This window comes from Erinaceus europaeus, chromosome 5 (assembly GCF_950295315.1).
Source record: "Erinaceus europaeus chromosome 5, mEriEur2.1, whole genome shotgun sequence".
NCBI classification, from domain to species: Eukaryota; Metazoa; Chordata; class Mammalia; order Eulipotyphla; family Erinaceidae; genus Erinaceus; species Erinaceus europaeus.
In genome coordinates, this window is record NC_080166.1 from 93348506 (window position 1) to 93376168 (window position 27663).

The window sequence follows — 27663 nt, forward strand, 5'->3', positions numbered from 1 at the left end:
GCCTGGTACTGGAAGCAAAATATACACAGAGACCACTGGAATAAAACTGAAGATCCAACAATATGCCCCCACACTTACAGCCAACTAGCTTTTGACAAGGGCGCTCAAGCCATTAAATGGTGAAAGGAGAGTCTCTTCAACAAATGGTGTTGGGAAAATTGGATTGAAACATGTAAGCAGGTGAAATTTAACCATCACTTATCACCATGCACAAAAGTCAATTCCAAGTGGACCAAGGATATGGACATTAGGCTAGAAACTATCAAATACATAGAAAACATTGACAGGATACTTCGTGACCTATACTTCAAAAAAGCCTTTAAGGATTCAAATCCAACAGCAGAGAAAATAAAAGTGAAAATAAACCAATGGAACTACATCAAACTGAAGAGCTTCTTCATAGCAAAGGGTACCACACCCAAAAAGAAAGACATCCTACAGCCCTGGAGAAGATATTTACACAATGCACATCAGACGAAGGACTAATAACCAAAATACATAAAAAGTTTAGTAAACTGGGGCCAGGGCATGAACAGAAATTTCACTGAGGAAGAGATCCAGAGTGCCAACAGATATATAATGAAGTTCTCAAAGTCACTAATCATCAGAGAAAAGCAAATAAAAACAATAATGCAATACCATTTTACACTTGTGAAAATGTCATTCATCAGAAAGGACAGAAATGACAAGTGTTGAAGAGCATGTGTAGAAAAATGACAGTTCTGTACTGCTGATGCGAGTGCAAAATTTTCCAACCATTGTGGAAAGCAATCTGGAGATATATCAGGACACTAAAAATAGACCTCACCTACAACCCAGCAATTTCTCTCCTGGGGATTTACCCAAAGGAAAAAGAAACATCTATGAGAAAATATCTATGTATCTATGTATGCTATGTTCATAGCAGCACAATTTGTAATCACCAAAGCTTGGAAGTAACCCAGATGTCCAACATCAGGTGAGTGGCTAAAAAAAAAGGGGGGGTATAATAAGCAAGGAACAACTATATAACTCAAATTCTAAGTGCTCTATAATGGCTGAAGAGCCTAAAGAAGGCATAATAATTCTCTAATTGATTGAACTTAGACCAAATTAACTGGGCAGCCCAGCAGAAAGGCCCAAAGAAGACAGATCCCAAAAACTTAACTCTGGCTAGGCTCAACAAATGATACTCAATACCTAAACAACTGAGAGAAAAATCTAAGATCATCTGATAGAGGACTACAAAAATTGGATAAGGGCAAGAAGCTGGCCCAGTATCACACCATCTGATTATCTGGGGCCCTAGTTAGGGAATTCTTGGATTCCCATACATATATGATGGGCCTAGACCCTTTAAGGGTCCCTCTCTCCAACACCACTGGTCGCTTCAATAAGGAATAGCATTTTGTGGGCCCTCCCAGGACCTTGTCCTCACCATAAAGCAACAACAGTAGGGATAGCCCCAGTTTCCCTTCAGAAGATAGCCCCAGTCTTTCCTCCTTTGAAAAGGGAGACTGCGGGTATCCTACCCTGCCACCTGAAAAAGACTGGTCCTGAAATGAGTGTAGCCTGCAATGTTCCTCAGATGTGACCATGAGCTATATGCTCAGACCATTAGGGATTTAGAGGTTACACAGGCTCTGGTGCTAAATGTATATGCCCTAGAATAGGTGGATGGAGGTAAATTGTTAATTTTAGCCACAGAATTTTTTTTTCAAGAATGGGAGCTACTCTCTGCCCTAATCCAACTTGCTAGCCCTTTTTCTCTACTCTGACACCATTCTCTCAGACAATATTCTTATGCAATTTCAAGCTAGCTACCAAACTCAAACGAAGCTACAATAGTTGGCTGCCCCCAGGAACATACCTAAAATGAATTTTCTAGCTTTCTTCTACCCTAAAATCCCTAATCTCATCTACTCTAATCCTACATTTTGGTTCCTGTTCATTAAATATTTTGTCTCAACTTAGGTCATGCCACCTTCCAGACACCCAGTTACAGATGCTACCATAACTCCACCCTGACTTCTCTGGGCAGACAACCTCACCAATGAGTCCTGGATCCTTGCACCTCCAGAGCTCTCATCCACTAGGAGAAGACAGAAACAGACTGGGGGTATGGATCAAGCAGTCAACACCCATGCTTAGCAGAGAAGCAATTACAGAAGCCAGAACTCCTACCTTCTGCTCCCCCCAAAACAACCTTGATCCATACTCCCAGAAGGGGAAAAGTGATAGGAGGAAGATAAGAGGACTCTGAACTCCGGCACCATCAGTCCCCAGAGAGAGAGAAGGAAAAGGAGAGAGACATGTGGAGGTAGTTATATTCTCATGATTGGCTTGGAGGGGAAGAGAAGATTGAATCAGGAAGAAAAGCAGCAATTATGTACAAATGTAGACAGATAGTTGTAGAGGCGATGGTTGGCCCATGTCTACAACCTTACAGGAACTATGGTGGATTTCAGGGGGAGACTGAAGATTCAGAATTCTGGTGGCAGGAATGGTATGGATTCAAGCTGGTGTGAATTATTGACATGTAATTCTGTAATATAAAAATAATAAATTGTGGTATACACACATGATGGAAAACTACAGCTGTTAAAAATGATGAAGTTGTTTCCTTTACATCCTCTTGAATGAAACTTGAGCACATCATGTTGAGAGAGATAAGCTAAAAAGAGAAGGATGAATATAAGATGATCCTACTTATTAGCAGGACTTAATAAAGTTGGGACTGGGAGGGAGAGCACAAAGTGAAACATGGATTGGACATAGTATATTGCATCAAAGCAAAGGACTCTGGGGAGGGAGGAGCAAGGTTAGCTTTAAGCTTACTGAAAAGTCAAGATCTAAAAAAATAAACAGCCAGTCTTAGGAATCTGATCATGTATCAGGAGGAACCCCTGAGCTCGAACCAGTGGGGATTAAACCAGAGCAGGTCTCAAACAAAACAATTATTATGTAAATAGACCACAGCGTTAAGCAATGCAGTGAACCTAACGTGATAATCAAAACAGAAAGTCTTAGAAGCAGAATTAGAAGTAGACCAACAATTCAGTGTCTCCTTGTGATCTCGATCTCTCTCTCTCTCCTTTCATCTCTGTCTCCCTCTTCCTTCATTTCTCCTCTTCTAATTTTATGAATTTTTAGAATTCTATGAGTAAAATATACAAATGTAGAAGGAATAAGAGAACTGTGAAATCTGGAACCGGGTGGTAGCACAGTGGGTTAAGCGCATGTGGCAAAAAGCCCAAGGACCAGTGTAAGGATCTGGGTTCAAGCTCCAGGCTCCCCACCTGCAGGGGAATTACTTCATAGCAGTGAAGCAAGTCTCCAGGTGTCTATCTTTCTCTCCCTCTGTCTTCCCCTCCTCTCTCAATTTCTCTCTGTCCTATCCAACAACAAAGACATCAGTAACAACAACAATAATAACTACAGCAAGAAAACTTACAAGGACAACAAAAGGGAATAAATAAATATTTTTAAAAAACTGTGAAATTAATAAATGTCTTTGAATAGTCTATGCTCAGTTAAATGGGTAGTAAATGCCATATGAAAAATAAGGTGGAGTAGATAATAAAAATTATGTGGGGAATGTCATAATACCTGAGAACCAAAGTCAAATAATGTAAGACATGCTTGTGGTGCCCCTCTAAAGACTAAGTAATCACACAAGTCCCATAATACCCCAGCATTCCTGGTCATAATGATTAAACCAATGGTGAACACTAATCTCAGCAGATAAGCTAGAGGTCACATATGATCTTGTAGCTTGGCCCACAAGTCCTACCAAAGTAGATGACAGTGAGTAAACTTAAAGCTCTCTCTTTGAATTATATATACTGTAGATATTTTTCTATTATATTAAGACCATAATATCCAGGAACCAGGTAGTGCCACACCTGGTTGAGTTCACACATCACTGTACATGTGAACACAAATTCAATCCCCTGGTCCTCACCTGCAAGGGGGAATCTTCACAAATGGTGAAGCAGTGCTGCAGGTGTCCTTTTTATATCTGTCTATGTCTTCTATTTCAATTTCTCTGTCTTATAAAGTTAAGTTACAATAAATATATACATATCTATATATTTTTAAAAACTAAAATGCTCAAGCATGGTTGACCATACTAGCTCTCCTATTTTTGTACCCTGACCAGTAAGCACTTCTCACTTTAGCTAAGTTTAGGAGCTCCCTGAAGATCTGATTAAGAAGATCAAATGATAGTCAAACCTATGGATGGTCATTCTAGACCGGGAAGTTAAAACACAAAAGAACATTCATCACAGATAGTCAATGGTGTATTCCAATACCAAAGGTTCATTCTACTTATGTGGTACTTAACATGTGTAAACATGAAGTAAACTAACATCATGAGAGAAAAGCATCAAAATGAAGAAGCATTGTGAATGACAGAGGAAGAAATATTTAGTTCTTCATCTAATTTTCACAAAGAAATTACTTTCAGTATTCATAAACAAGAAACCGAGGGGGTTGGGTTGCACCAGGTTAAGCACACGTTATACTAAGTTTAAGTACCAGCGCAAAAAGTTCTGGTTGAACCCCCAGCTCCCCACCAAAGGGGGGTAGCTTTACAAGCAGAAAAGCAGCTCTGCAGATGCTTTTCTCCCTTACTATCTTCTCTTCCCCTCTCAATTTCTCTCTGTCCTATACAAAAAAAATGGCCACAGAAGCAGGCTATGAGCCCCAGCAATAACCCTAGAGGAAAAAAAAAAGACATTGCTTCGGTATAAAACATTAACCAAAGAACAATAATATGTTCTCGTAAAACAGGAACATGATTACCAAAATAAGGAACTTACTAAAAGAACTGAATAGCAGAATGGCCACAAATAAGGGTAGGATTAGTCATTGGGAGTCATGCAATCTTATCATAACATTGTACAGAAGTACAAAAATATGTCAGATACTAAAAAACCATCAAGTAGAGTCATATATACAAGAAACATTATCTTCCAACTATATGTCCAGAAGAAGAAGTAAGAGAGAGAGAGAGAGAGAACTGACTCAAGAAAACAGTAGAATAAAATTTCCCTGAGTTGAGGACTTAATCATCTGAAAAACAATTGCTGGTTTGAGATGGGAACTTCAAAAGAAAACTAGACCTTTGCTGCTGAAATACTGGACTGCATTCCTATTAAGTTCCAAGATAAATCTCTATCTAAATATAGGTTGAGAAGAGCAAGACTACATTAAATATATTGTCTTTTAAAAGTGAATAAACCAATTCTGTTTTTAAAACTTGTTAGACTTACTCAAATAAGGCATCCATCCATTTTATTCTTCATTTAACAAACACCTATTACTTCAAGGCAGTATAAACCATGGGTAATCACTCAGTATTTGCTAGTTAATTAAGAAACTCTAATGAGTTATTTTATGCTTATGAAAACAGTTTAAAACAATAATTTTCACTTATTTAGAGACTAAATTATAACAACCTTGATGTTCCAACACCTGGAAAATTGTTTCCCAATAAAATGAGCTGATTATGTTTAAGTAATGCTTTTATAGTTCCGCCCACAATTAATAGTTCAGATTTTTCCCCTTACGGTCCTTATAGCCTAAGCCCTTCTTATACATTTACACAATTCCATTTAAGGTTTAACATATTTATAAAGAAAAGTTCATGAATACACACAGAGAAATACAGACAATAAAGTATATACATATAAAATTAATATTGACTCTGAAAGATTCTCAAATATCTGTTTAAAATCTTTCCTTTTATCAAATATTTGTTTATTTCAAGAGAAAGGTGAAGGAAGAAATTGAAGGAGGAATAAAATGAGAAAAAGAGTGAAGGGGGGTGTGGAAGGAGGAGGAAACTGATAAACAACCAGACACAACTGAGCATGGCTCCATCAAATACAATGCCAGGGAACAAACCTAGGTCCCAACATTCAGGTCCTGCACTTCACTCATCACCCCTGTGACATCTAAAATGTTCTTTCTTGATGTCTTACTAAAGTTTTGAATCTTCTGTGTTGAAATTTTACTTTATTTTGTTGCATAAAAACTCAGAGAAATAGCTATAAAGATGGCAGTTAGATAATGCCCTAAGAGGAGAAGTTTTTATGGCTATTAGTACTATAGCTATCCATTTGATGAAAGAAAGAGTAGCATGCTATTTGATCATATTCAGAGCCAGTGATCAAACCCAGGGCATCAGGTTTGCAAAGTGTGCACTCTACCCACTAAACAACCTCCCTAGTCACTAAGATTGTTGTAAGGGAATTAAACACACTTTGCTCTAAAATTTCCTCTTTTACAAAAATTTCTCATAGAAGGTTTTCTTCACTACCACATATAAATTAACCAAAAACTAACAGGGAGACAATTCCTGTTGAAACTTATGTTTTCTCACAAAACAGAGGGTTGTCCATAGTGAAACTTATTCTATAATTAGAGTCCCAGTATTTGCTCAATAGTCTCCACTGATATGAGGAAGGGCAGGGCAGGAAATGGAAATCTTAAATCTGCTCTACTCTTTTAAGTTCTTGATTACTAAACAATTGTCGTGCTTTATGTCTTAATGCTTCTCAGCCACCAAGTTGCAGACACTACCATGACACCATCCTGACTTCCCTGGGCAGATGACCTCACCAACGTGTCCTAGAACCTCACCTCCCCAGAACCCTACCTCACTAGGGAAAGATAGAGATAGGCTGGGGGTATGAACTGGCCTGCCAACATCCATTTTCAGCAGAGAAGCAATTACAGAAGCCAGACCTTCTACTTTCTGTACCTCATGAGAAATTTTGGTCCATACCCCCAAAGAGATAAAGAATAGGGAAGTTCCCAATGGACGGGATGGGGTGCTGAATTCTGGTGGTGGGAACTATATGGAATTGTACCCCTCTTATCCTACAATCCTGTTAATCATTATTAAATCACTAATAAAGTTTAAAATAAATAAAAGAGAGCGAGAGAAGGAAGTTGGAACTTCAAACTTTCCCAGGTTAATGTCACAAGAGGACATAGAAGTCAAGACGGAGCCATGTCCCAGACCTCAGTGGTGGAAACCATACACAATGACTCAGCCAGGAAATAACGTAACAGTCACTTACCTGACCTAATACTGCCTACTAACACCATGACTTGACACAGTTGTTTTCCACATTCATCTGATTGAATCACAAGGAATGAGCAGATCTACATAAAAATAAATTGGCCAGTCACAGACAGTGAAGAAAAAGACTACAAAAAATCCCAAAGATCTACATTTTACTCTCTTTTTAACTCTTGTTCTTTCTTAGGAACATCTCCACCCCACCCCATTAGAGGTATATTGTCTGTTTTGTTGTTGCTGTTTTTTTTCCTCATTTCTTTAAAATGTATTGGGAAAATGGGTGATAGAAATGAGAGAAAGAAGCATACCTGTTTGCCCTGAGTAGTTACTAGTTATTGGAAGTATAAAAGATATCTGGCACTTCTCTCTGAGAGATTTCCCACTTGCATACATTTCCTCTTTCTCTCTTTTTTTTAGTGTACTTTCACTTAAATGAGCATTCTACCTCTGCTTACCATGCTGCATATCTGGCATCATAGAACTTTTGCCAATTTGAGGGCAAGAATGTAAGGATTAGTGGTGGAGAGTAGGAGGAATCTGGTAACAACATCATTCATCTTCATGTAAAAGTGGTTTTAGATGTCTCTAAATGTCTAAGTATGAGCATTTAAGCTGAAAACCCTCAAACTCTCAACTGGGATAGTGGGATAGTACTATTTTATAGCTGCTTTTTAAATGACATATCTATGTCCTTTCAACTCAATGATACTACTCTTAACATAAATTTATGTAGACTACCCAGCAATAAATCACAAAAAAAAGTTTCATCTACTCTTACTATGTGCTGTTATTTAGTGAAGCATCTCATCCCAAAACTTTATCTTGTCTCTTGGGCCCAAATACCCACCCTATTCTTTGTATACAAAACTCCATGATTCCAATGGAAGCTGGTTTTACAGCCCTGATATAAAATAAATAGGGTCTGAGCTGGTACCCTGGTGCACAAAACCACCACATTCACCAATCCTGAACCTAGCTCAGATTTCTCCAGTCTGAATCATGGTTGACAAGCCCACTTTAGAGAATAGTTGATGTAAGAGTAGAATCTAAATATCCCTAGTGTTGATCCTTCTAAATTTCTCTCCCCTGTATCTTCAAATAGCTACAATTACACTCCCTTCCTCTGTCTATTCTTTGTTTAGGATAACCAAAGGATACCTACATTCCTCAAGTTCTGCTGGTCACTTCTGTCTCTGATTAACACTTTAACTTTCTCTTTCTAGTCTTCTCTACACAAGCAACCACACCTAGCTTCACTCCGTAAGTCATGGCTGACACTAGGCTGCAGTCTGTAGCAAGTTTTCCTAAGAGTAATATAAGGGAATTATGTTCTAAGCAGTCTCACTGCTTTTAAGTGTGTCTCCCTATGTCCTTCCAACAGAGCTCCTGCTGACCACTGTGCTCTATTAGCTCAGGCTTATAAAGTATCACCTCCAGCAACACTGTCCTTGACCCCATCTTCAGAATCTCAATGTTTTCACCACAGACACCAAACAAGAGAAACTGAACTGTTGAATTCTTCTCCCAAAAACAGGATGCTCATTTATTTGTTTTAGGTTTTCATATGACTGAAAATGGTCTCAAGGCCTCATGCATACCACTGAGCTCCATTTTTCCATTTTCTAAATTTTTTTCATTTAGAGAATGAAGAGAGGAAAAGGAAAAGAAAGGGAGAGGAAAGATACATAAGCATTATTTCATCATCCATGGAACACCCCTGGTGTCATCCTGCTTTCTCCAATGTGAGGCTCAGGCTTGAATCCAGGGGCTCGCTCTTGGTAAAACAATGTACTCAATCTGGTAAATTATCTCCCAGTCCTCCTTTTACATTTTTATACAAAGCAGTTTAGTTCCTCTTTGTCTCAAACTCTTTCCTTCTGTAACAGGATTATGAAAAAAAACACAATGCTCATGGAGATTTCTTCTATAGCTAAAATGCAATTTACCCAAAGATGAATTCTTTCATTACATCTGAAATAATCTGACTGAATATAGGATGGTTTTATGTGTTCTTGTACTCACTGTAAATGCAAGGCAGTTGTTCATAACTAGATAGAAAAAAAGGCAGTGGCAATTACCCAGAAAAGCAAAGTTAGAGGAAGACAAATCAAGCCATGCTGACTGATTATACGCACAGAGGCTCAGAACTCTGTGTTGATGTGGATTTGGACAATAGAGGAAAGGAGGCAGCATGCTATTCCAGAAGACAGGCAGAGGACTAAAAAACCAGAAATCTGCATATAAATGAAAACAGTTCAGGAACAAGATAGAAAAGAAGTGTGAGCAACTCCCAAAGCCTGGCTAGATTCTTAATCTAAAGCTGCCAGCATCTTCTAATTAGTGGATTTATCTGTAAGCGATGGTGACCAGGATGGATGAAATGAAAGTGTACCTTCTGAGGAAGATGGGTACTGATATTGGGGCAGCTTGGAACATTCCTACTCAAGACCACAGAATGTGAGCTTGGATCTACAGGGATGTAGACGTCACATAGGCTCCTAAGCTGAATATGGGCCCCAGATCAGATCAAATTGATGGGGTTTATAGTCAACAATATTTATACACCTTTCCCATATTTGGGAGCTACTCTCTTCCCAGATCCAGCTTTCTGGTCCTTTTTCCAGCCATGACATCATCTCCCCAGACAATAATTTGGATCCACCTGCATATCATATTTCAGACTCAGGGGAAAAAACAACAACAACTAGTATAGCCCACAGACTCTTTGGAATCCAACTAAAATATGCCTACTAGCTATCTACAAAACGGAGACCCCCAATTCTTCATCTAAACTATTCCAGCCTTTAGGTTCATGATCAGTCAACAACTTGTATGACTTTGTATGTTAGCTCTCTTTTCAGCCACCAAGTTCCAGATGCTACCATGATGCCAACCAGACTTCCCTGGACAGATAACCCCACCAATGTGTCTTGGAACTCCGCTTCCCCAGAACCTCGCCCCACTAGGGAAAGAGAGAGACAGGCTGGGAGTATGGATTGACCTGTCAGCTCCCATGTTCAGCAGGGAAGAAGTTACAGAAGACAGACCTTCCACCTTCTGCATCCCACAATGACCTTGGGTCCATACTCTCAGAGGGCTAAAGCATAGGAAAGCTATCAAGGGAGGGGATGGGATATGGAGTTCTGGTGGTGGGAATTGTGTAGAGTTGTACCCCTCTTATCCTATGGTTTTGTCAGTGTTTCCTTTTTATAAATAAAACAAAAGAAAAAAGCATACCTTAAATATTGTACAGGCCAACATTTTATTTGACCAACCCATTATTTGGGAACATTTGATTGTTTCAAGTTTTAATCATATAAATAAGTCTATAAATCTTATCTCTCAGCTTTTTACTTAGTTTTCCCCTAAACCCATTCTCACTTTTGAAGAGGTATAATTAGAAGAGAAAGCATGCATATTTTCCAATGTTGACTTATGGCATCTAGGCACAAAAGATGCAATTCTGATTTCACCACCAATGTACTGTTCTGATCCCTATCAGAAGTCATTTGATCACTGCGGCTGTACTTTGGGGATTTAATTTTCCATTGGATGGTGTGTATATCAACTCATTGAAGAGGAAGCTGAAGTTTAGTTTTACTGAGAAGTGTTGAAATAATGGGAGTTTTACAGTGATCAAATGTGAAAGTAAAAGGTTATGAGAGGAGTGATGGGTATAAAGGCAGTCCCACAGCAAATCAACTACTCCTCCTAGCCACTTCTGAGAGCAATCTCTTTAGAACAACAAGATGCTCAAGGTATTGTTATATTTTCTATGGGTTGTTATTACTCTTTAGAATGGAATGCTCAAGGTATTACTACATTTTAGGAGAATTTCTTAACTTTTCTAGATTATTGGTTTTCTACCTTACTGCTCTCTTTCTCAATTTCCTCAGTTATCCTCTCCTTGAAAGAGTTGCCTTCTTCTACTTCAAAGCTACTATAACATTCCTCATAGTCTCAAGGCTGTCTAATTATTTCCATCTTGTTTTTCATCAGTGTTTTATCAATAAGAGACACGATTCTATTGTATAAAAGAGGGAGAAAGTGAGTCCTGCTAAATTCATTAAATGTTAACCTCTTGGTCTTGGTATGTATCCATTATGATATTGCCAGATTGCATGTCTAATTGTCTGCTTATTCTCCCAAACCGCTTGGAAAAGGAAAACTTTTCTTAACAAGAGTTATTTTATCTTGGTTTGGTATTCTAGACAGCTCAGTATGTCAAGACACATAGCAAAAACTCATGAAATATTTATTAAATGACTGTACAGGTCTGCCTTAATTTATAGATAAAATGCAGTCTAGTATTTAACAAAGATGCAATGCCATAAGAAAATCAAGAAAACTAAAAGGATATTTTAAAAATAAATGGGTACAGGACTGCAGATAGCTGAATGGCTTCATGTTTATTTCTTTATGTTCCTTTCCTCAGGGATCAGAAAAAGGCCATTGATTCTTTGGCACACAGGATAGGATTCAAGACAGATCAGGGGATCTCTATGGAGCCCTCCTTCCATGATTCACTAGTACTATAGAATCATGTAGAGGGATGCCGAAATCACTTTCTGCCTCTCTACTGGCACCCAGCCAGTGCAAGTTTCCCAAACAAATGCATTTTGTCAGAAGGTTTTCCTAGGTGATACTTAACTCCAGAGATGGACTATCAATCACTATGTCTGTTCCAATTGTCAGGGTAGGAAGAGAGATAGAAAAGAAACAGTTTCATTTAGAACAGAATCCAAGTAGTATTTAAAATGCATTTTACTTGGTAGATTATCAAACTAGTGCTTTTTTTTCTCCCTCTCTGCCCCTAAATACATATAACCAAAATTTTAATGGTATAAAAATCAAAGTTACTGGCTGAGGAAATACCATAATGGTTATGCAAACAGATTCTCATGACTGAGGCTCCAACATCCCAGATTCAATCCCACCCACCCCACTAAACCAGAGCTGAGTAGTACTCTGGTGGGAAAAAAAAGTTATTGTTACTTTCCATTCTTATTAGAGATCTTTGTGCAAGCACTGTCTTTCACCAATCAACTTCACTCCTACTCATGATTCTTCTCATCTTCCCACTAATGCTTCAGACATAAAAAAAAAAAAACCTTGCCCATCTTTTTAAAAATGGAAGTCTCCCTAACTTGATCACCCTAGAGACTAAAATTACAGGATTAATTGATGTCTAAATTAAAAGACTTTCAGATGGTTCCTAGTTCTGTCTCTTTACCTCTACCTGGGCACTGAGCTCAGTGCCAGGTGCCTCAAATACTCTTGGCTTTCTCATGCAATAATCACTCAAGAATGCCTACAAAGAATTTTTTGAAATAAAGTATCAATGTAATGCAGTAATCAGTGCAGGGAGTGGAATCCATGTAATATTTTCTAAGTGGTACTAAGTGCTAGGCATATAGTGAAATGATCCTAATAATACTGTGCTGCATATTTGATAATAAACATCTCATGAAGGTATGTAGAAAACAAGATATTTGTCTATGCACTGCAGAAGTTGATACTTAAATAATTGCAATGTACTCAGGGCTTAGGAAATCTAAATAATCCTCCAGGTTTTTATTACCACATTTGCAGACATAAATAGAATGATTTTTCCACTAGTATGACCACACACAACTCATATGTAACATGGATTATCACCATGGCCTAAAATGCTATTTCTCTTTATGTGTGAAAAGTCCCATTTTCAAATCCTGATACAACAAACTGTCAGAACTGAGTAGGGTTCTGGTCAAAAAATGAAAATAAATAACAAGGGAGCTGAGCAGTGACATACCTGGTTGAGCACATCTATTACAGTGTGAAAGTACCTGGGTTCAAGGCCCTGGTTCCCACCTTCACTCTCCCTCTCTATCTTCCCTCCCACTCTCAATTGCTCTCTGTCCAATCAAGTAAATAAATAAATAAATATTTTATTTTTAATATAGATATATTATTTTAATGGAAGAGAGATACAGAGAGAGCCAAAACACTGCTCAGCTCTGGCCAATGGTGGTGCTGGGTATTGAAGCTGAGGCCTCAGAGCCTCAAGCATGGAAGTCTTTTTGCATAACCATTACCAGCCCAGTAAACACATATTTAAAAAACACTTGGAAAACATTTAAAAATAGCAAAACACCTCATATCATATATCTACCTTGCTTAGGCACCCGGTAATGGCACAGACTAAAGCAAAATTTAATTTTCACATTCAGTCCCAGTCTGTAAATCAACTCTTCCTCTAACCTTTATCCCTCACATACTATTTTGCTGCTAAATCTGCCCAATTTACTGTACCCTTTCTCCCCTCCAGGTACAAGCACTGAAACCTCTATCTTTAAACTTCATCCTCAACCTGGTAACCTTACCTGACTAATTCCCATCAGTTTTCATAACCTGCTCAGATACCAACATGTTCAACAAAAAAAACAGGTAGCTCCTAGCTGTAATTCAGAATTTTCTAGAAGCCATATTTTTAACAGTAACTAGGAACTAACAATATTAATTTTAATAAAGTATTTCATTTAGGGCCCAGAAGATAGCTCACTGGCATGCTCTGTGCATGGCCCAGGTTCTAACCACAGAACCACATAGGAGGTGCCAGGGCACCAGGGGGGAAGTCTGTTGCTGTGATGTTTGTCTATCTCTCTCTCTGTCTCTCTACAGAAGTAAAAAGAATGAAAAATGAGCCCAGAATGGCAAAATAGAAAATGAGATATTCCCTTTTACTTACTAGTCTTTGAAATCCAATGTTTATTTTACTCTGATGACATATCTCAGTTTGATCTAGTCATATTTCAAATTAAGCCCGAACTACATGTGGAGGGCTGCCTCCACACTGGACATAGCTGGGCGGTAGCGCAGCGGGATAAGCTCACATGATGCAAAGCGCAAGGGCCAGCATAAGGATCAAGGTTGGAGTCCACAGCTCCCCACCTGCAGGGGGGTCGCTTTGCAAGCGGTGAAGCAGGTCTGCAGGTGTCTATCTTTCTCTCTCCCTCTCTGTGTTCCCCTCCTCTCTTGATTTCTCTTTTTCCTATCGAACAACGACAGTAATAACAACAACCACGATAAACAACAAGGGCAACAAAAAGGGGGAAAAAATAGCCTCTAGGAGCAGTGGATTCATAGTGCAGGCACTGAGTCCCAGTGATAACCCTGGAGGCAAAAAAAAAAAAATAGCATCATCTGGGGGCTGGGCGGTGGCACACCCGGTTGAGTACACACATTACCAAGCGCAAGAGTCCTCAGCTGAGGCACATACCTTGCTATGGGCCTGAAGGCAGGTTGCTTCACAAGTGGTGAAACAGGTCTGCAGGTATCTATCTTTCTCTCTCCCTTTCTATCTTCTCCTCTCTCAATTTCTCTCTGTCCTATCCAATAAAATTCAGGGGGAGGGGATGGCCACCAGGAGCAATGGATTTGTAGTGCTGCCACCGAGCCCCAGTGATAACCCTGGATACAAAAATAAATAAATAATAAAAAATGAAAATGGTAGCATAATGGCATGATGCATTCATTTTCGGGTTAAGATCATAAAGATGTGTGCTAGATTCCATCATTTAGGAACTGTGTACCTTAGTATTGTAGCCTTTCAAGAGCTCCTCATCTGCAAAGTAAGATTCATAATATCTATCTAAAGACTTGTGGTCATTAAACAGATACTATATTTAAAACATTCAGCATAATAGCTGGCACTTATCTAATAATGACAGCTGTTTGCTGCCTGAGAATAACCCGCATCCATATATGCCCAGTTTATGGCCCAATGTTTTCTGTTCTCCTTCTCTAGCGCGGTGCTTCCTTCTGCTGTATTTCACACACTGAGTGGTCATTTGCTTACTAACCTATCCTCAACTCAACCTATCTGAGGGCCGAAACTAGGTACTGTGCACTTCTAAATACTTTGCCTCACTCATAATAAGTGCTTAGTAGTTCTCATTTTTCAAGGAATTAATCTTGTTGATTAACTGGCATCCCTCTAGTAGATCAAGACTTTTTATATCAAGGTACCTCGGTCTCTCCTATAGAAGGTATGTATATAAATATAAAATGATATTCTAACACTCTTTCTTTTAAAGTCTGTCACAGAAAGCTTTGCCAAAATGATCCATGGCTTGAAAGTGGGACATCTGACTGATCTTGTTCTACAGAGAAGCAAAAGGATGATTTTGGATACTCTGGGAGTTGGGATCCTGGGAACCAGCACACAAGTGTTTTACAAAGTCAGCGAATATAGTAAAGTAAGAGGCTCAATGTCTACTTTACAGATCAAACAAAGTTTGCATACATGTCTGATAATCACATGGACCCTATGAATGTATCCAGAGATATGTTTACGTTCTATTATTCTAATATTTATTTCAAATACAGTATGGACAGAGCATTGTTATAGATAGCTTTATGATATTTAATCTGAGTTTTAATAATATCAGAGGGACCAGGAAGTGGGTGAATGCATACATTACAGTGTGTAAGAACCCAGGTTCTGCATGTGGTGAAACAGTGATGTAGGTGTTTTTCTCTCTTTTTTAATTTTTTTATCATCTTTATTTACTGGATAGAGACATACAGAAATAGAAAGGGAGAGATAGAGAGGTAGAGAGAAAGACACACACCTGCAGCACTGCTTCACAACTTGCAAAGCTTTCCCCCTACAGGTGGGGCCTGGGGTCTTGAACCTTGATCCTTACTCTTGTAAATGTGCACTCAACCCAGTGCACCACTCCATGGCCCCAGCAGGTATATCTCTGTCTCCCTCTCTATCTTCTCCTTCTCTCTCAACTTCTCTTTGTTTATATAAAATAAATAATTAAATAAATAAAATATTTTAAATGTATAGAAAGAATAATATTGACCCATATCTTTTACTAAGTACTTGACTTAAGGCCATTCTTAAGACTAGTCTTAATAATAGTAATATCTCATAGTTTATTCGTAGTATTATTAATAAAAGCACATTTGAACCTAACAGTCTAAGAGGCAATAGCATCTACCTCAAACTATGGGTTCATGCAAATTTTAAGATACTCTAAAGAAAAAACTAGACCAGCACTCTGAGGAAAAAGTGGGTATGCAAGTTGGATATTTAGCATTCAAGTTCCGAAAAATATCTTTAGTGTAGGTAGTTCACCTTCCCCAGTATCTACCCCCAATAAGTAAATAAAAATAAATTCTGATTTTGTTCCCTGGGGCACTTCTGGAAGTGAGATGCAGCATTTCATCTCCCTTCTTATTTATTTATTTATTTATTTTCCCCTTTGTTGCCCTTGTTTTATTGTTGTAGTTATTATTGTTGTTGTTATTGATGTCATCGATGTTAAAACAGAGAGAAATGGAGAGAGGAAGGGAAGACAGAGAGGGGGAGAGAAAGACAGACACCTACAGACCTGCTTCACTGCTTGTGAAGTGACTGCCCTGCAGGTGGGGAGCTGGGGCCTCAAACTGGGATCCTTAAGCCAGTCCTTGCACTTTGCGCCATGTGCGCTAAACCTACTGCGCTACCAGCCAACTCCCCTCGTCTCCATTCTGTGGAGAAAACTATTCTTCTAAAAAGAAAGGAAAAGAAAGGGTGAATGGGACTTCTATCTAGTACAAAGGATTCAAACAGAACTATGAAAGTCATGCCAAAAGGGACAACTCTTGAAATAGTGACTTGTCATGCTGCATTCAAACTCTACATCCCTGACTAACAACTTGATAACTCTTTTGTTCCAGATCTACAGTTCCAATACCACCAGCACTGTTTGGGGCCAGCCAGACTTAAGGCTTCCACCAACATATGCAGCCTTTGTCAACGGTGTAGCTGTAAGGAACTTTACATTCCTTTCCAACTGCTGAACAATTATAACAACTCCAGAGTCAGAAAGTACCTCAGAAAGTTCCAAATTACCACATTTGATTAATGAGATATTTGAAGTTCAAAGTGACAAAGCGGTCTTCCATTTCACTTATGTACTAATTTTCAATTTTAACCATGAATTGTTGTTTCTTTTTAATATCTTTATTTTTATTTTTTTAATAAAGACAGCCAGAAATCAAGAGAAAAGAGGAGATAAGGAGAGAGACAGAGAGGCACTTAAGTCTCACAAAGCTTTCCCTCTGAAGGTGGGGACTGAGGGCTTGAACCTGGGTTCTTGAGCATTCTAAGATGTACAATCAACCAGGTGTGCTATCACCTGCCCCCCCAATCATTGCTTTTTAAACAAATTGTGAAATAAAAGAAATAAGATGGGAGGACAGATTTAAGATAAAAAAACACTCATATGTTATCTCGACTCCAAATTCTGATTCATTGAGCCTGAATGTTGGGATAGAAATAGATATAGATATTTTTTGTGGTTTATACCCATTCCTGTCCAGTAAACAGCCTTTCATTCATTCACTGACACATTTTATTGAGAGGGAAACAAGGGCAGTATTTCATTTACATATTCTGAACCAAATCAGCACTTCTCATCTGAGAGTCAATTTGTATGTTTTTTTTTCTATGTGTAAGAAGCAGTCCATAAGATATAATTTGTGTATGAGAATGTGATAGGATTCCTGATTATTTGTATGACTTATAGGGATAGTAGTTTAAATACCAAAGGTTGAAACTACTGATACATCCAAGAGTATATGTATGTTTTGTAAGTCCAAGAGAAATTGCACCATGTTCAATAGACACAAAAATCTATTTTTAACTGAACTTTTAATGTTTACTATTTTATAAAAGGAAAGACAAATGGCTAAAGAGGACTAAAACCTTGCTTTTTTATTATTTATTTTTATTATTTTTTATTATTAAGATAATAAATTTTAAATATAGCTTAAATAAATAAATCTTTATGAAAGTACCAAAAAGTAATTTAATAGTTCATCTGAGTTCAAAAATTCTTGCAACTGCTCCATTAATTTGAAATTACTTTTTAATAAAAAAAAATGTATGATGGGCAATCAATGAATGAAATTCAACTTTTAGAACAATTTGTCTGGAAGCTGAGGGTAGAAGAAGAGCAATATCCTAATTTAATAGCTTTGGTTTTAAATAGGATGTTGATCTTCTATGGATTGTAGCAGAGAGCTCTGATCATCCCAGTAAGATCCAAGTTACTTGAGGTTCATAGCTGCCTCCTAAGATATTACCTACTAAAAGCAGAGGACAGCATGTCTAGTACCTAGCCATGTGATTAGGAATCATAGTCAGGATCTAAAATCCCCCTCTCACCCTGGTACATGATAATGGACCTAATTTGGGGGTAAAGGTATTTTGCAGACATCTATCTTGATGAGATGAGAAACATGTGCCAACAACTGTATTATAAATCATTAACCTGCCAATAATAAGTATCTGAGAAAGAACTGGTCAGTTCATAGTTATGTTCAGAGAATCAGACATAAAAAATTCACATCAAATGAAGCTATTACTAAACTAAAATCTTACTAATCCAAAAGACATTGCAATCAAAAATACATTTATTTTTTGGTTGTTGTTTGTGTCTGTTTACATAGATTCATTCAATGGACTTTGATGACACATGGCACCCTGCCACCCACCCTTCTGGAGCTGTCCTTCCTGTCCTCATGGCATTATCAGAAGCCCTACCTCCAAGTCCAAAGTACTCTGGCCTTGACCTGCTATTGGCTTTCAATATTGGCATTGAAGTACAAGGCCGATTGCTGCATTTCTCCAAGGAAGCCAATGACATACCAAAGAGGTATGGAAAGAACTTGACCCAAACAAGTCCCCTTTATCTGCCAGTTGTTATCTTGGTAGAGCTTTCTGACTTAGAGGTTGGCTCATGTGATGATGTGAAAGCTACAAGTAAATTTACCAGTCATATATCAAACACTATATTCATCCACAAAAGAGTGACTTCAAAGTATCAATTGAAAAATGTTCTCTGGGTTTAAAGAACCAGTCATACTACCAGGATCCTGAAATAATTTGGGACTTCTCATGCCAGGGTGACCCATGTCCTTCTGCCATCCAAGGCTGTTCAGAATATCTCTGATCCCATCTCAAAGCAGAATCTACTTTAATATTTTCAAGGATCCTTCAAACTAATGAAAACATTCAGAATGTACAAAACCTGACGGTTCAACCCAGAGATCAAAAATTATGAAATATTGGCTGTATCACATGGCCTAATCTAATATTTATTTTGCTGCTTGGTCTATCCCACTATGAGAGTAAACTGAAGTACCAAGCGAGGTTTCAGTTTGTACGAAGCCCTCAGTTTTTATTATTTCACACAGGATTCCAGCAATCTTCAACTCTTACTTTGCTGACAGCAACTGTAACAATGTCAATTATTATATTTTTATTTACTATGTTCAGGGTGGTAGTACACACTGTAGGCAGCATATTATCATGTACAAGGACCCAAGTTCAAGTCACTGGTCCCCATCTACAGCAAGTAGTTTTATGAGCAGTAGAGCAGTCTTGCAGATATTTCTTTCTCTCTCCTTTCCTACCTCCTTTCCCTCTGAATTTCTCTCTCTCTACATAGGCAAATGAAAAAAAGGGGGGGAGGAAGGAAGGGAGGGTTGAAGGAAAGAAGGAAAGCTATCAGTAAAAAAGAATTTACTGGGAGTCGGGCGGTGGCGCAGTGGGTTAAGCGCACGTGGCGCAAAGCGCAGGGACCAGCGTAAGGATCCCGGTTCAAGCCCCCGGCTCCCCACCTGCAGGGGAGTCGCTTCACGGGCGGTGAAGCAGGTCTGCAGGTGTCTATCTTTCTCTCCCCTCTCTCTCTGTCTTCCCCTCCTCTCTCCATTTCTCTCTGTCCTATCCAACAACAAAGCAACGTCAACAATGGCAATAATAACCGCAACGAGGCTGCAACAACTAGGGCAACAAAAAGGGGAAAAAATGGCCTCCAGGAGCGGTGGATTCATGGTGCAGGCACCGAGCCCAGCAATAACCCTGGAGGAAAAAGAAAAAAAAAGAATTTACTATCTTCAGGCACTATTGCAAGCATGTGAATTTATTTAAAATTCACATCACTGTTTTTATGTAAGAATAGAGAGATTAAATAACTTTCTCAAGATGGTACTGCTAATGAGTGGAAGACCTGAGACAATAAATTTCCATTATCTATATTCCTAATCTCTACGTTATATGACCTCCTGGTAGTTAAGGTTCGTAACACTCCAATTCTGCCATTTTGCTTTTCAGATTCCATCCCCCCTCAGTGGTGGGAACTTTGGGTAGTGCTGCTGCGGCATCCAAATTTTTAGGACTCAGTATGACAAAATGCCAAGAGGCTCTGGCTATTGCTGTTTCTCATGCTGGAGCACCCATGGCAAATGCTGCGACTCAGACCAAGCCTCTTCATATAGGCAATGCTGCCAGGCATGGAATGGAAGCTGCTTTTCTGGCAATGCTTGGGCTCCAAGGGAACAAGAAGGTCTTGGACACCAAGACAGGATTTGGTGCATTCTATGCCAACTATGCCCCAAATGTCCTTCCAAACCTAGATTCTCACACTTGGTTGTTGGACCAGCAGGATGTGGCCTTTAAACGTTTCCCAGCACATCTGGCCACCCACTGGGTGGCAGATGCAGCTGCATCTATGAGAAAACACCTTGTAACAGACAGAGTCCAGCTTCCTGTTGACCACATTGTGAAAATAGTGCTAAGAATTCCAGATGTCCCATACATAAACAGGCCCTTCCCAGACTCAGAACATGAAGCGCGGCACTCATTACAGTATGTGGCCTGTGCCTCACTACTCGATGGTGGCATCATCACCCCATCATTCAACAAACATCAGATCAGCAGGCCACAGGTGAGAGAGTTGCTCAGTAAGGTGGAGCTAGAGCACCCTCTGGACAACCTGCCAAGTTTTAATACGCTGTACTGTGAAATAAGTGTCACTCTCAATGATGGGGTCACATTCACTGAGCGTTCTGATACCTTCTATGGTCACTGGAGGAATCCACTAAGCCAGAAGGACTTAGAGGAGAAATTCAGAGCCAACGCCTCCAGGGTGCTGACCTGTGACAGAGTAGAAAGGCTCATCAAAATGGTAGGTAACCTTGAAGACCTGGAAGACTGCTCTGGATTAACTGTGCTTCTGAAAGGATCATCTCCTTTAAAAATGGTTTCTGAATCTATCTAGCTTTTAACAATTATACCATAGAGTATCTCCTGAGGCTTACCAACATCTCAATGATTTTATACTGGAAGAGATTCAGTTATTTGCATTATAGATCAAAGGTCTGCTCTTGGTCTTTCTGGAGATAAATGCAGCAAGGTAAAGAGAGTTCAGACACAGAAATGGACATACATGGAAGGAATCTTAGCCAGTAAGTTTTGTGATATGGTTCACAAAGATCAGAAATTGTCTTTGACAGCATTCATAAATCTAAAATTCAAGTAACCTCGAGTCATTGATGATTTGTTTGTAAAATTCATCTTTCCAGAAGATTGACTTGTGAACAACATGAACCTCAAAGTATAGAAGAATATGTAAGTTTATTTGCTTAGTAGGCATAAATACTGCCTCTGCATGTATTAGATGCGACCCTTGCATGTTACTGAATATTCTTTACTTTGGTTTATTTTTAAAGCAGAAAATAAAAAAATCTAAAAAATAAAAAAGCAGTTTGGCTCTGGAAGCCATGACCTTAATCACTACAACGCATCATTTTCACTATAAAAAAAAAAATTGTAAGAAAAAGATGAAAAAAAGGCTAAGCCACAATGTAGTGTCATCCAAAAAAGTGTAAATGTATTTAATATTGACTGTACACAATAGTTAAAATGTCTTTTGGAGTTAAAATGCAACATTAGCAATAGACATAAGCAAGGAGTTATTTATGTATTCTAAATCCCTAATGTTGCTTGAGAATAGGGTAAAGCTACCAACTTATGGCTTTGGTCTGTAATTTTACATATTGAAATTTATAAAGTATATTTATAACAAGACAACAACAGAATGTATCATTTCTATATTTATAGGTAGAAAAATATGAAATTAAAAAAACAATTCAAAGGAATACAAGGAGAAAGGAAAAAAGACAGGACAAAGAAAAAGGAAATTTAAATGACAGAAAAATATAAATATATCTATGATGACAAAAGAAATTAACTAAATTCACTGGTTACAAAAAGACGCAAACTAGGAACACATTTTAAAATTAAGAACCTTCACATTCATTTATTAATTCACCCATTTTGAGTGTGCAGTTCAATGACTCTTAATACACATATAAGGTTGTGCAAACATCAGTACAATGTTGTTTTGTAATACTTCTATCACTCCAAAAATTTTTATGTCTGCTTATGATCAATCCAACTTCTACCCCAGCTTTCCAGTGATCTATCTCCAGTAACTAATGGTCTGCTTTCCACCTTCCACCTCTATAGTTTTACCTTTCTTGACATTTCATACAAATTAAATCATATAGTATATAGTCTTATGAGTACTTTACTTAGTATAATGATATTAAAATATTTCCACATATATTTTAGCACTTTATTTTCTTACATTGTTGAGTACTAGCTCATTGTATGGACATGCCACATTTTCTTTACTCATCCATTAGTTAGAAAACAGTTGGTTATTTCCCAGTTTAGGAATGTTATGAATGATGCTTCTATTCATACATGTGTTTTGGTGTGAGCATATTTTCTCATTTCTTCTACATAGAAAGGTTAGTGGAAATGCTGGGTTAAATAGGAAAATAATGTTTACTAAAATAAAAGAACTATTTCCCAAAGTAGCTCCGCCATGTTACATCTTCCCTAAAGTGTATCAACTTTGGAAATGTCCATCTATTTTATTGAGTGTATGTAATGTTTACTGAGTTTTAGTATGTAATAGAATCTCTCTGTGGTTTTCATTTTCATTTTACTAATTATTACTTCTTGCACATTTTTGGTCAATTATTCTAAACATGTTTTCTTCTTTATTGGTATTTAAGACTTATTTATATATTCTGTATTTAAGCACTTATCAAATAAATGTTTTCCAAACATTTTCCCTGTTTGTGACTTCTTTCTTACTGGTCTCTTGAACAACTAAACTTTAAGTCTCATTAAAAAGTGTGGTGTCATTGTAGTCATGAGACAAAAAGTATCCTGCCTTGATATATTTCAGAAACTCCCAGAGGCAAAAGATAATATTGTAATATTAAAATCATTCTTAACAAAATAATAGGCCCAAGTGGAGTTGCTTATGCTGTACTTCTCATCACCAAACTAAAGCTGTTCTGATTCTCTCAGAAACAGAATCTTAAACTAGTCAGTCAGTCAGGAATAACTTGATCAGCAGTTGCCTGGTCACCTACCTAGTCCTAATAGCTCTCAAAGTAACATGGTCTTGCAATTACCAACTCATTTTTGTTGTTGTTGTTGTTGTTATAGAACATCCTTGCTCCTTTCCCTCTGTCTGTAGGAGCCCCTTTCTATAAAGATCCTTGGAATTTCTCTTTCTTTAAAGACATCTAATTATTCACCTGCTTCCAAAAAATTTTCCATAGTCACAAAATTTTAGTTTAGTGCTTTCTTTAAATTTTTTAAAATTATCTTTATTAGATAGAGACAGCCAGAAACCAAGAGGGAAGGAGATGATAGAGAGAGAGATACAGAGAGATACCTGGAACACTGTTTCACCATTCTCAATGCTTTTCCCTTGCAGGTGGGAACTGGAGGCTCAAACACTGATCTTTGCATGTTGTAACATGTGCACTCAACCAGGTGCACAACCAGCTGGCCCCTTGTGCTAACTTTCTACGCTGAGACAGTCCAAAATGAAGACATAATCAGCTCTGATCTGCTATCTAGGCTTTATGTTAAATGCCTATTTTACCTCTTCTGTTTCCCTGGGGATTTTCAACGTTATGGGTCCTAAATGTAGGGAAACAGGTCTTCCTTGTGGATCAGATCAGGCCACCAAGGAAAAAAGCACTCTGAGATGGGGGAAAATTCTCCATTTCATTCCAGCTCCCTTTCTGTATTTCTGCATCTTTGACATATATCCAGGATAAAAGTCAGATTGCCTTAATCACCAGACACAAATTAGCCATCTCTGAGGAACATCTGGTACTATCATATATGTTTGGGGATACCCAAGACTGCACCTACACATTCTGAGATTAACTAGAAAAACAACACAATACATCTCAGGCAGTTTGTGTTCAGTGCTGAGGTACCACAATGAAAGAACACACAACAGAATCAAAAAGAGAAAATGACATAAGCAGTCTGGATAAATTCATTCATCGGCTTTGGTATTATCTCCCTTACCTGAGGAGATGTATGCACTCTCTCCAATATGAAAATTCCAGAGACCTGCAGCATAGTTTCACAGCTCATAAAGCTTCCCTCTGCAGATGGGGATCTGGAATTTGAACCCAGGTCTTTGCACATGGTACCCTGTGAGCTCAACTGGGTGCACCACCACCCAACCCCCAGGTTAGTGTATTGTAAGAGAATAAATGTCTCTTATGATTCAAAGCTGTCTGCTTTTTGTTGTTGTTGTCATACCAGTTTGTTCTGGCAGGGCAGTGAGAAATTGAGAGGGGAGGGAAAGATAGAGTGGGAGACAGAGAAACATTTGCACCACTGCTTATCTGCTCCTGAAGCAGGTGGGGACCGGGGGTTAAATCCAGATCCTTGTGCACGATAACATGTGTGCTCAACCAGGCAACAGGCCAACCACTCAAAGTCATCTGGTTTTATGCCCTGAAACCACAGTTTCTTACCATCCCCACCCACATCCTAGTACCAATCACCAAAATGACTATAGCTCATAATGACATATAATTTGTTAACTATCGGAAAAACTGTCATATTTATATTCACAATGGTTAGAAAGGGGAGCATGAATGCTTTGGAGAACTAGCTTACCTGGCAGCCCATCCTTTGTTCCCCTACATTCACATTATTATCTTGACCCACTATAATGTCCCAGGCAGGAAGGGTCAGCTGCCAGCACAGGAATACAGCACCAGCTGATGGGCTCTTAGCACAGTGGAAGACTGAAGAATCCTTTACAGAACAGAACAGGTCAGGGCTGCCTCCCAAGCTCCTGCAAAGGCAGAGAAGACAGGGTTGTTTAAAGCAACTGACAAGAACAACTCATAAAGTATTCTTAAGTAAAGAACGAGAGAGTATAAGAATAATAAATGAGAAATAAATAGGATTAAATGTAAAAACAGAATTTCTTTAAAATATTCTGAAGTATGGTCCTGGAGGTGGTACAGTGGATAAAGCATTAAACTCTAAAGCATGAGATCCTGAGTTCAGTTCCTGTCAGCACATATACCAGAGTGATGTCTGGTTCTTTCTCTCTCTCATCCTATATTTCTCATTAATAAATAAAATATTTTAAAATGATAAAAACAAAGTATTCTGAAGTTAATGATTTTAATTCATTAACTTTAAAAGATAATCAGCATCATAAACTATATTTGCCAGTTTCCTAGAGATCTCTCTTTTTTTAAAGTGCATACTAAATGCTAAAATAGAATTTCAAAAAATCATTTGGGATTTAGCCTTGATCTAGCTCTAGCAGTAAATGAATGTTATAGACATAAATGGGTTATAATATCCTATAATAATAGAAATATCAAATACTTTATATTAATGGTATATAATTCTGAAGACATATGATGCAACTTTTTGCTAAACTTTTCAAATTTAGCACAAAAAAGAACTATATTTTAGTAAAGAATTTGTAATAACCCCATTTCTCCTGAAAGATGGCCTTAGTTCCTGTGTTAAAAGTTGTGGGGTTTTGGGGGGATTCCGGAAGATGGCGGAATGAGAAGCTGCTAGTGGCTTGAGCTCCGACAACATCTACTGGAAACAGTAGGATTTTTTTGCCTTTAGCAGGACAGTCAATAAGGGGTTCTAGCAAGACACCAAGGAGGTGACTATAACTCAATTTGGGTTAGAAAATAGAGTAAGAAGAAAGGAAAAAAAATTTTTTAATTATTATTCCCGAGGCACACCCCCTCTTCCCTCCCCCCCATAACCAGTCTCTGAGGGCCAGAGATCTGCTCCTAGCAGGCTCCCCTGCTGAGCTTCTTTCTTTACCAAGATTCCTGTCCCACCAGGGGGTGTCATTCATTCTAATTCTATTCCTTTCTGAAATCTTTGGCCTTTTTTTTTCTTTCTTTCTTTTTTTTTTTTATTTAAGAAAGGATAAAATAACAAAACCATAGGGTAGGAGGGGTACAACTCCACACAATTCCCACCACCCAATTTCCATATCCCATCCCCTCCCCTGATACCTTTCCCATTCTCTCTCCCTCTGGGAGCATGGACCCAGGATCATTGTGGGTTGTAGAAGGTGGAAGGTCTGGCTTCTGTAATTGCTTCCCCACTGAACATGGACGTTGACTGGTCGGACGTTGACTGGTCCATACACCCAGTCTGCCTCTCTCTTTCCCTAGTAGGGTGAGTCTCTGGGGAAGCGGAGCTCCAGGACACATTGGTGGGGTCTTCAGTCCAGGGAGGTCTGGTCGGCATCCTGATGACATCTGGAACCTGGTGACTGAAAAGAGAGTTAATATATAAAGCCAAACAAATTGTTGAGCAGTCATGGACCCAAAGGATGGAATAGTGGAGAGGAAGTGTTAGGGGGGTACTCACTGTAAACTCTAGTGTACTTCTGCTTTCAGTTATATATTTTGCACTAGTTTATGGATATGTGTGAACATATGCTGTCTCTCATAGAAACTGGTTGGTGCATATCTAGGTTTTGGGACTTTGTTAGAAAGTGAACCACATGAGATGGAATTAGAGTATACTATGAAAGGAAAGGTCTCACCCAAGTAATGAAGCTGAAGGGTTGTCATTCCACACGTGAAGTCTCTGGACACAGTCTGAGCTGAAGCATGTTGAGGACCTTTTTTCTTTCTAAATAGCCAATTCCAGATACAAATATTCCACCAAGCAGCATCTTACACAGACAGGAAAAGACCATCAGAGGTTTTTTTTTTTTTTCTTTTCTTTATTTTCGCAACAATCAGCTGCCTCTGCTCAGGGGGCCTGAGGCAATCTGGAGCTATCCAAGCTGAAGACAGGACAGGCTTTTTACTCTGTTCTATTTTATTATCAATACAAGATAAACATGTATCCCTTTCCCCCTCTTCTTCAGGATTACCAGAATTAACTCTTCGTGTATTTTCCATTGCTAGGGGACTGGGTGTTTTATCCACTACTAAAGTAACTTGTTTTACTCTTCCTATCTCCCCTACCCACTCTCTCCCTACCCCCCCACATAGCTAATTAAATAATAAAAAATAAATAAATAAATAAATAACTCTTTCCTTTCACTCTTTTATTACTGTTCTTTTTCTTATCTTTTTCTTTTCTCTCTCTCTTTTTTTTCTTCTTTTTCTGATTCTTGTCACCCTTCCTTCCTCCTTCAGCTTTCTAAATTCAATAATACATGTTTGGGAATTATTTTGGGGAATAAATCTGACTCAGAGTGGACTCTCTCTGTGTGTACCTCTGCTCTACTTCCCTTTCTCCTCTAGATACCCCTAGAATATACAGTGGATAGTAGATTTTCTTTTCAAATCCACACAACACATACTCAAGGATAGACCACATGTTACGCCACAAAGACAGCATCAATAAATTCAAGAAC

At 38.4% G+C, this 27663-nt stretch overlaps 1 protein-coding gene and 1 long non-coding RNA gene across 2 annotated transcripts in view; one reads left to right on the plus strand and one right to left on the minus strand.

Moving 5' to 3' along the window:
• Nucleotides 1–27410, minus strand: part of LOC132538715 (uncharacterized) — a 496566-nt gene extending 469156 nt beyond the window's left edge. The window contains exon 1 of the long non-coding RNA XR_009550072.1: nt 26839–27410. This is a non-coding gene — a long non-coding RNA (uncharacterized LOC132538715). The remainder of the gene's footprint in view (nt 1–26838) is intronic.
• Nucleotides 10751–23040, plus strand: ACOD1 (aconitate decarboxylase 1). The gene is made up of 5 exons (XM_060191534.1): nt 10751–10833; nt 15154–15315; nt 16790–16879; nt 18566–18771; nt 20232–23040. Exons 1-5 carry the CDS (start codon nt 10825–10827, stop codon nt 21175–21177), a joined length of 1413 nt encoding a protein of 470 aa, XP_060047517.1. The 5' UTR covers nt 10751–10824; the 3' UTR covers nt 21178–23040.
• Nucleotides 27411–27663: the final 253 nt, after the last annotated feature.

What these genes read in the sequence shown, in the direction of transcription:
- ACOD1 (XM_060191534.1), top strand. An exon ending in AAGTCAGCGAATATAGTAAA is followed by an intron (nt 15,316 to 16,789) that starts GTAAGAGGCTCA and finishes CTTTTGTTCCAG; the next exon opens with ATCTACAGTTCCAATACCAC. An exon ending in GCCAATGACATACCAAAGAG is followed by an intron (nt 18,772 to 20,231) that starts GTATGGAAAGAA and finishes TTTGCTTTTCAG; the next exon opens with ATTCCATCCCCCCTCAGTGG.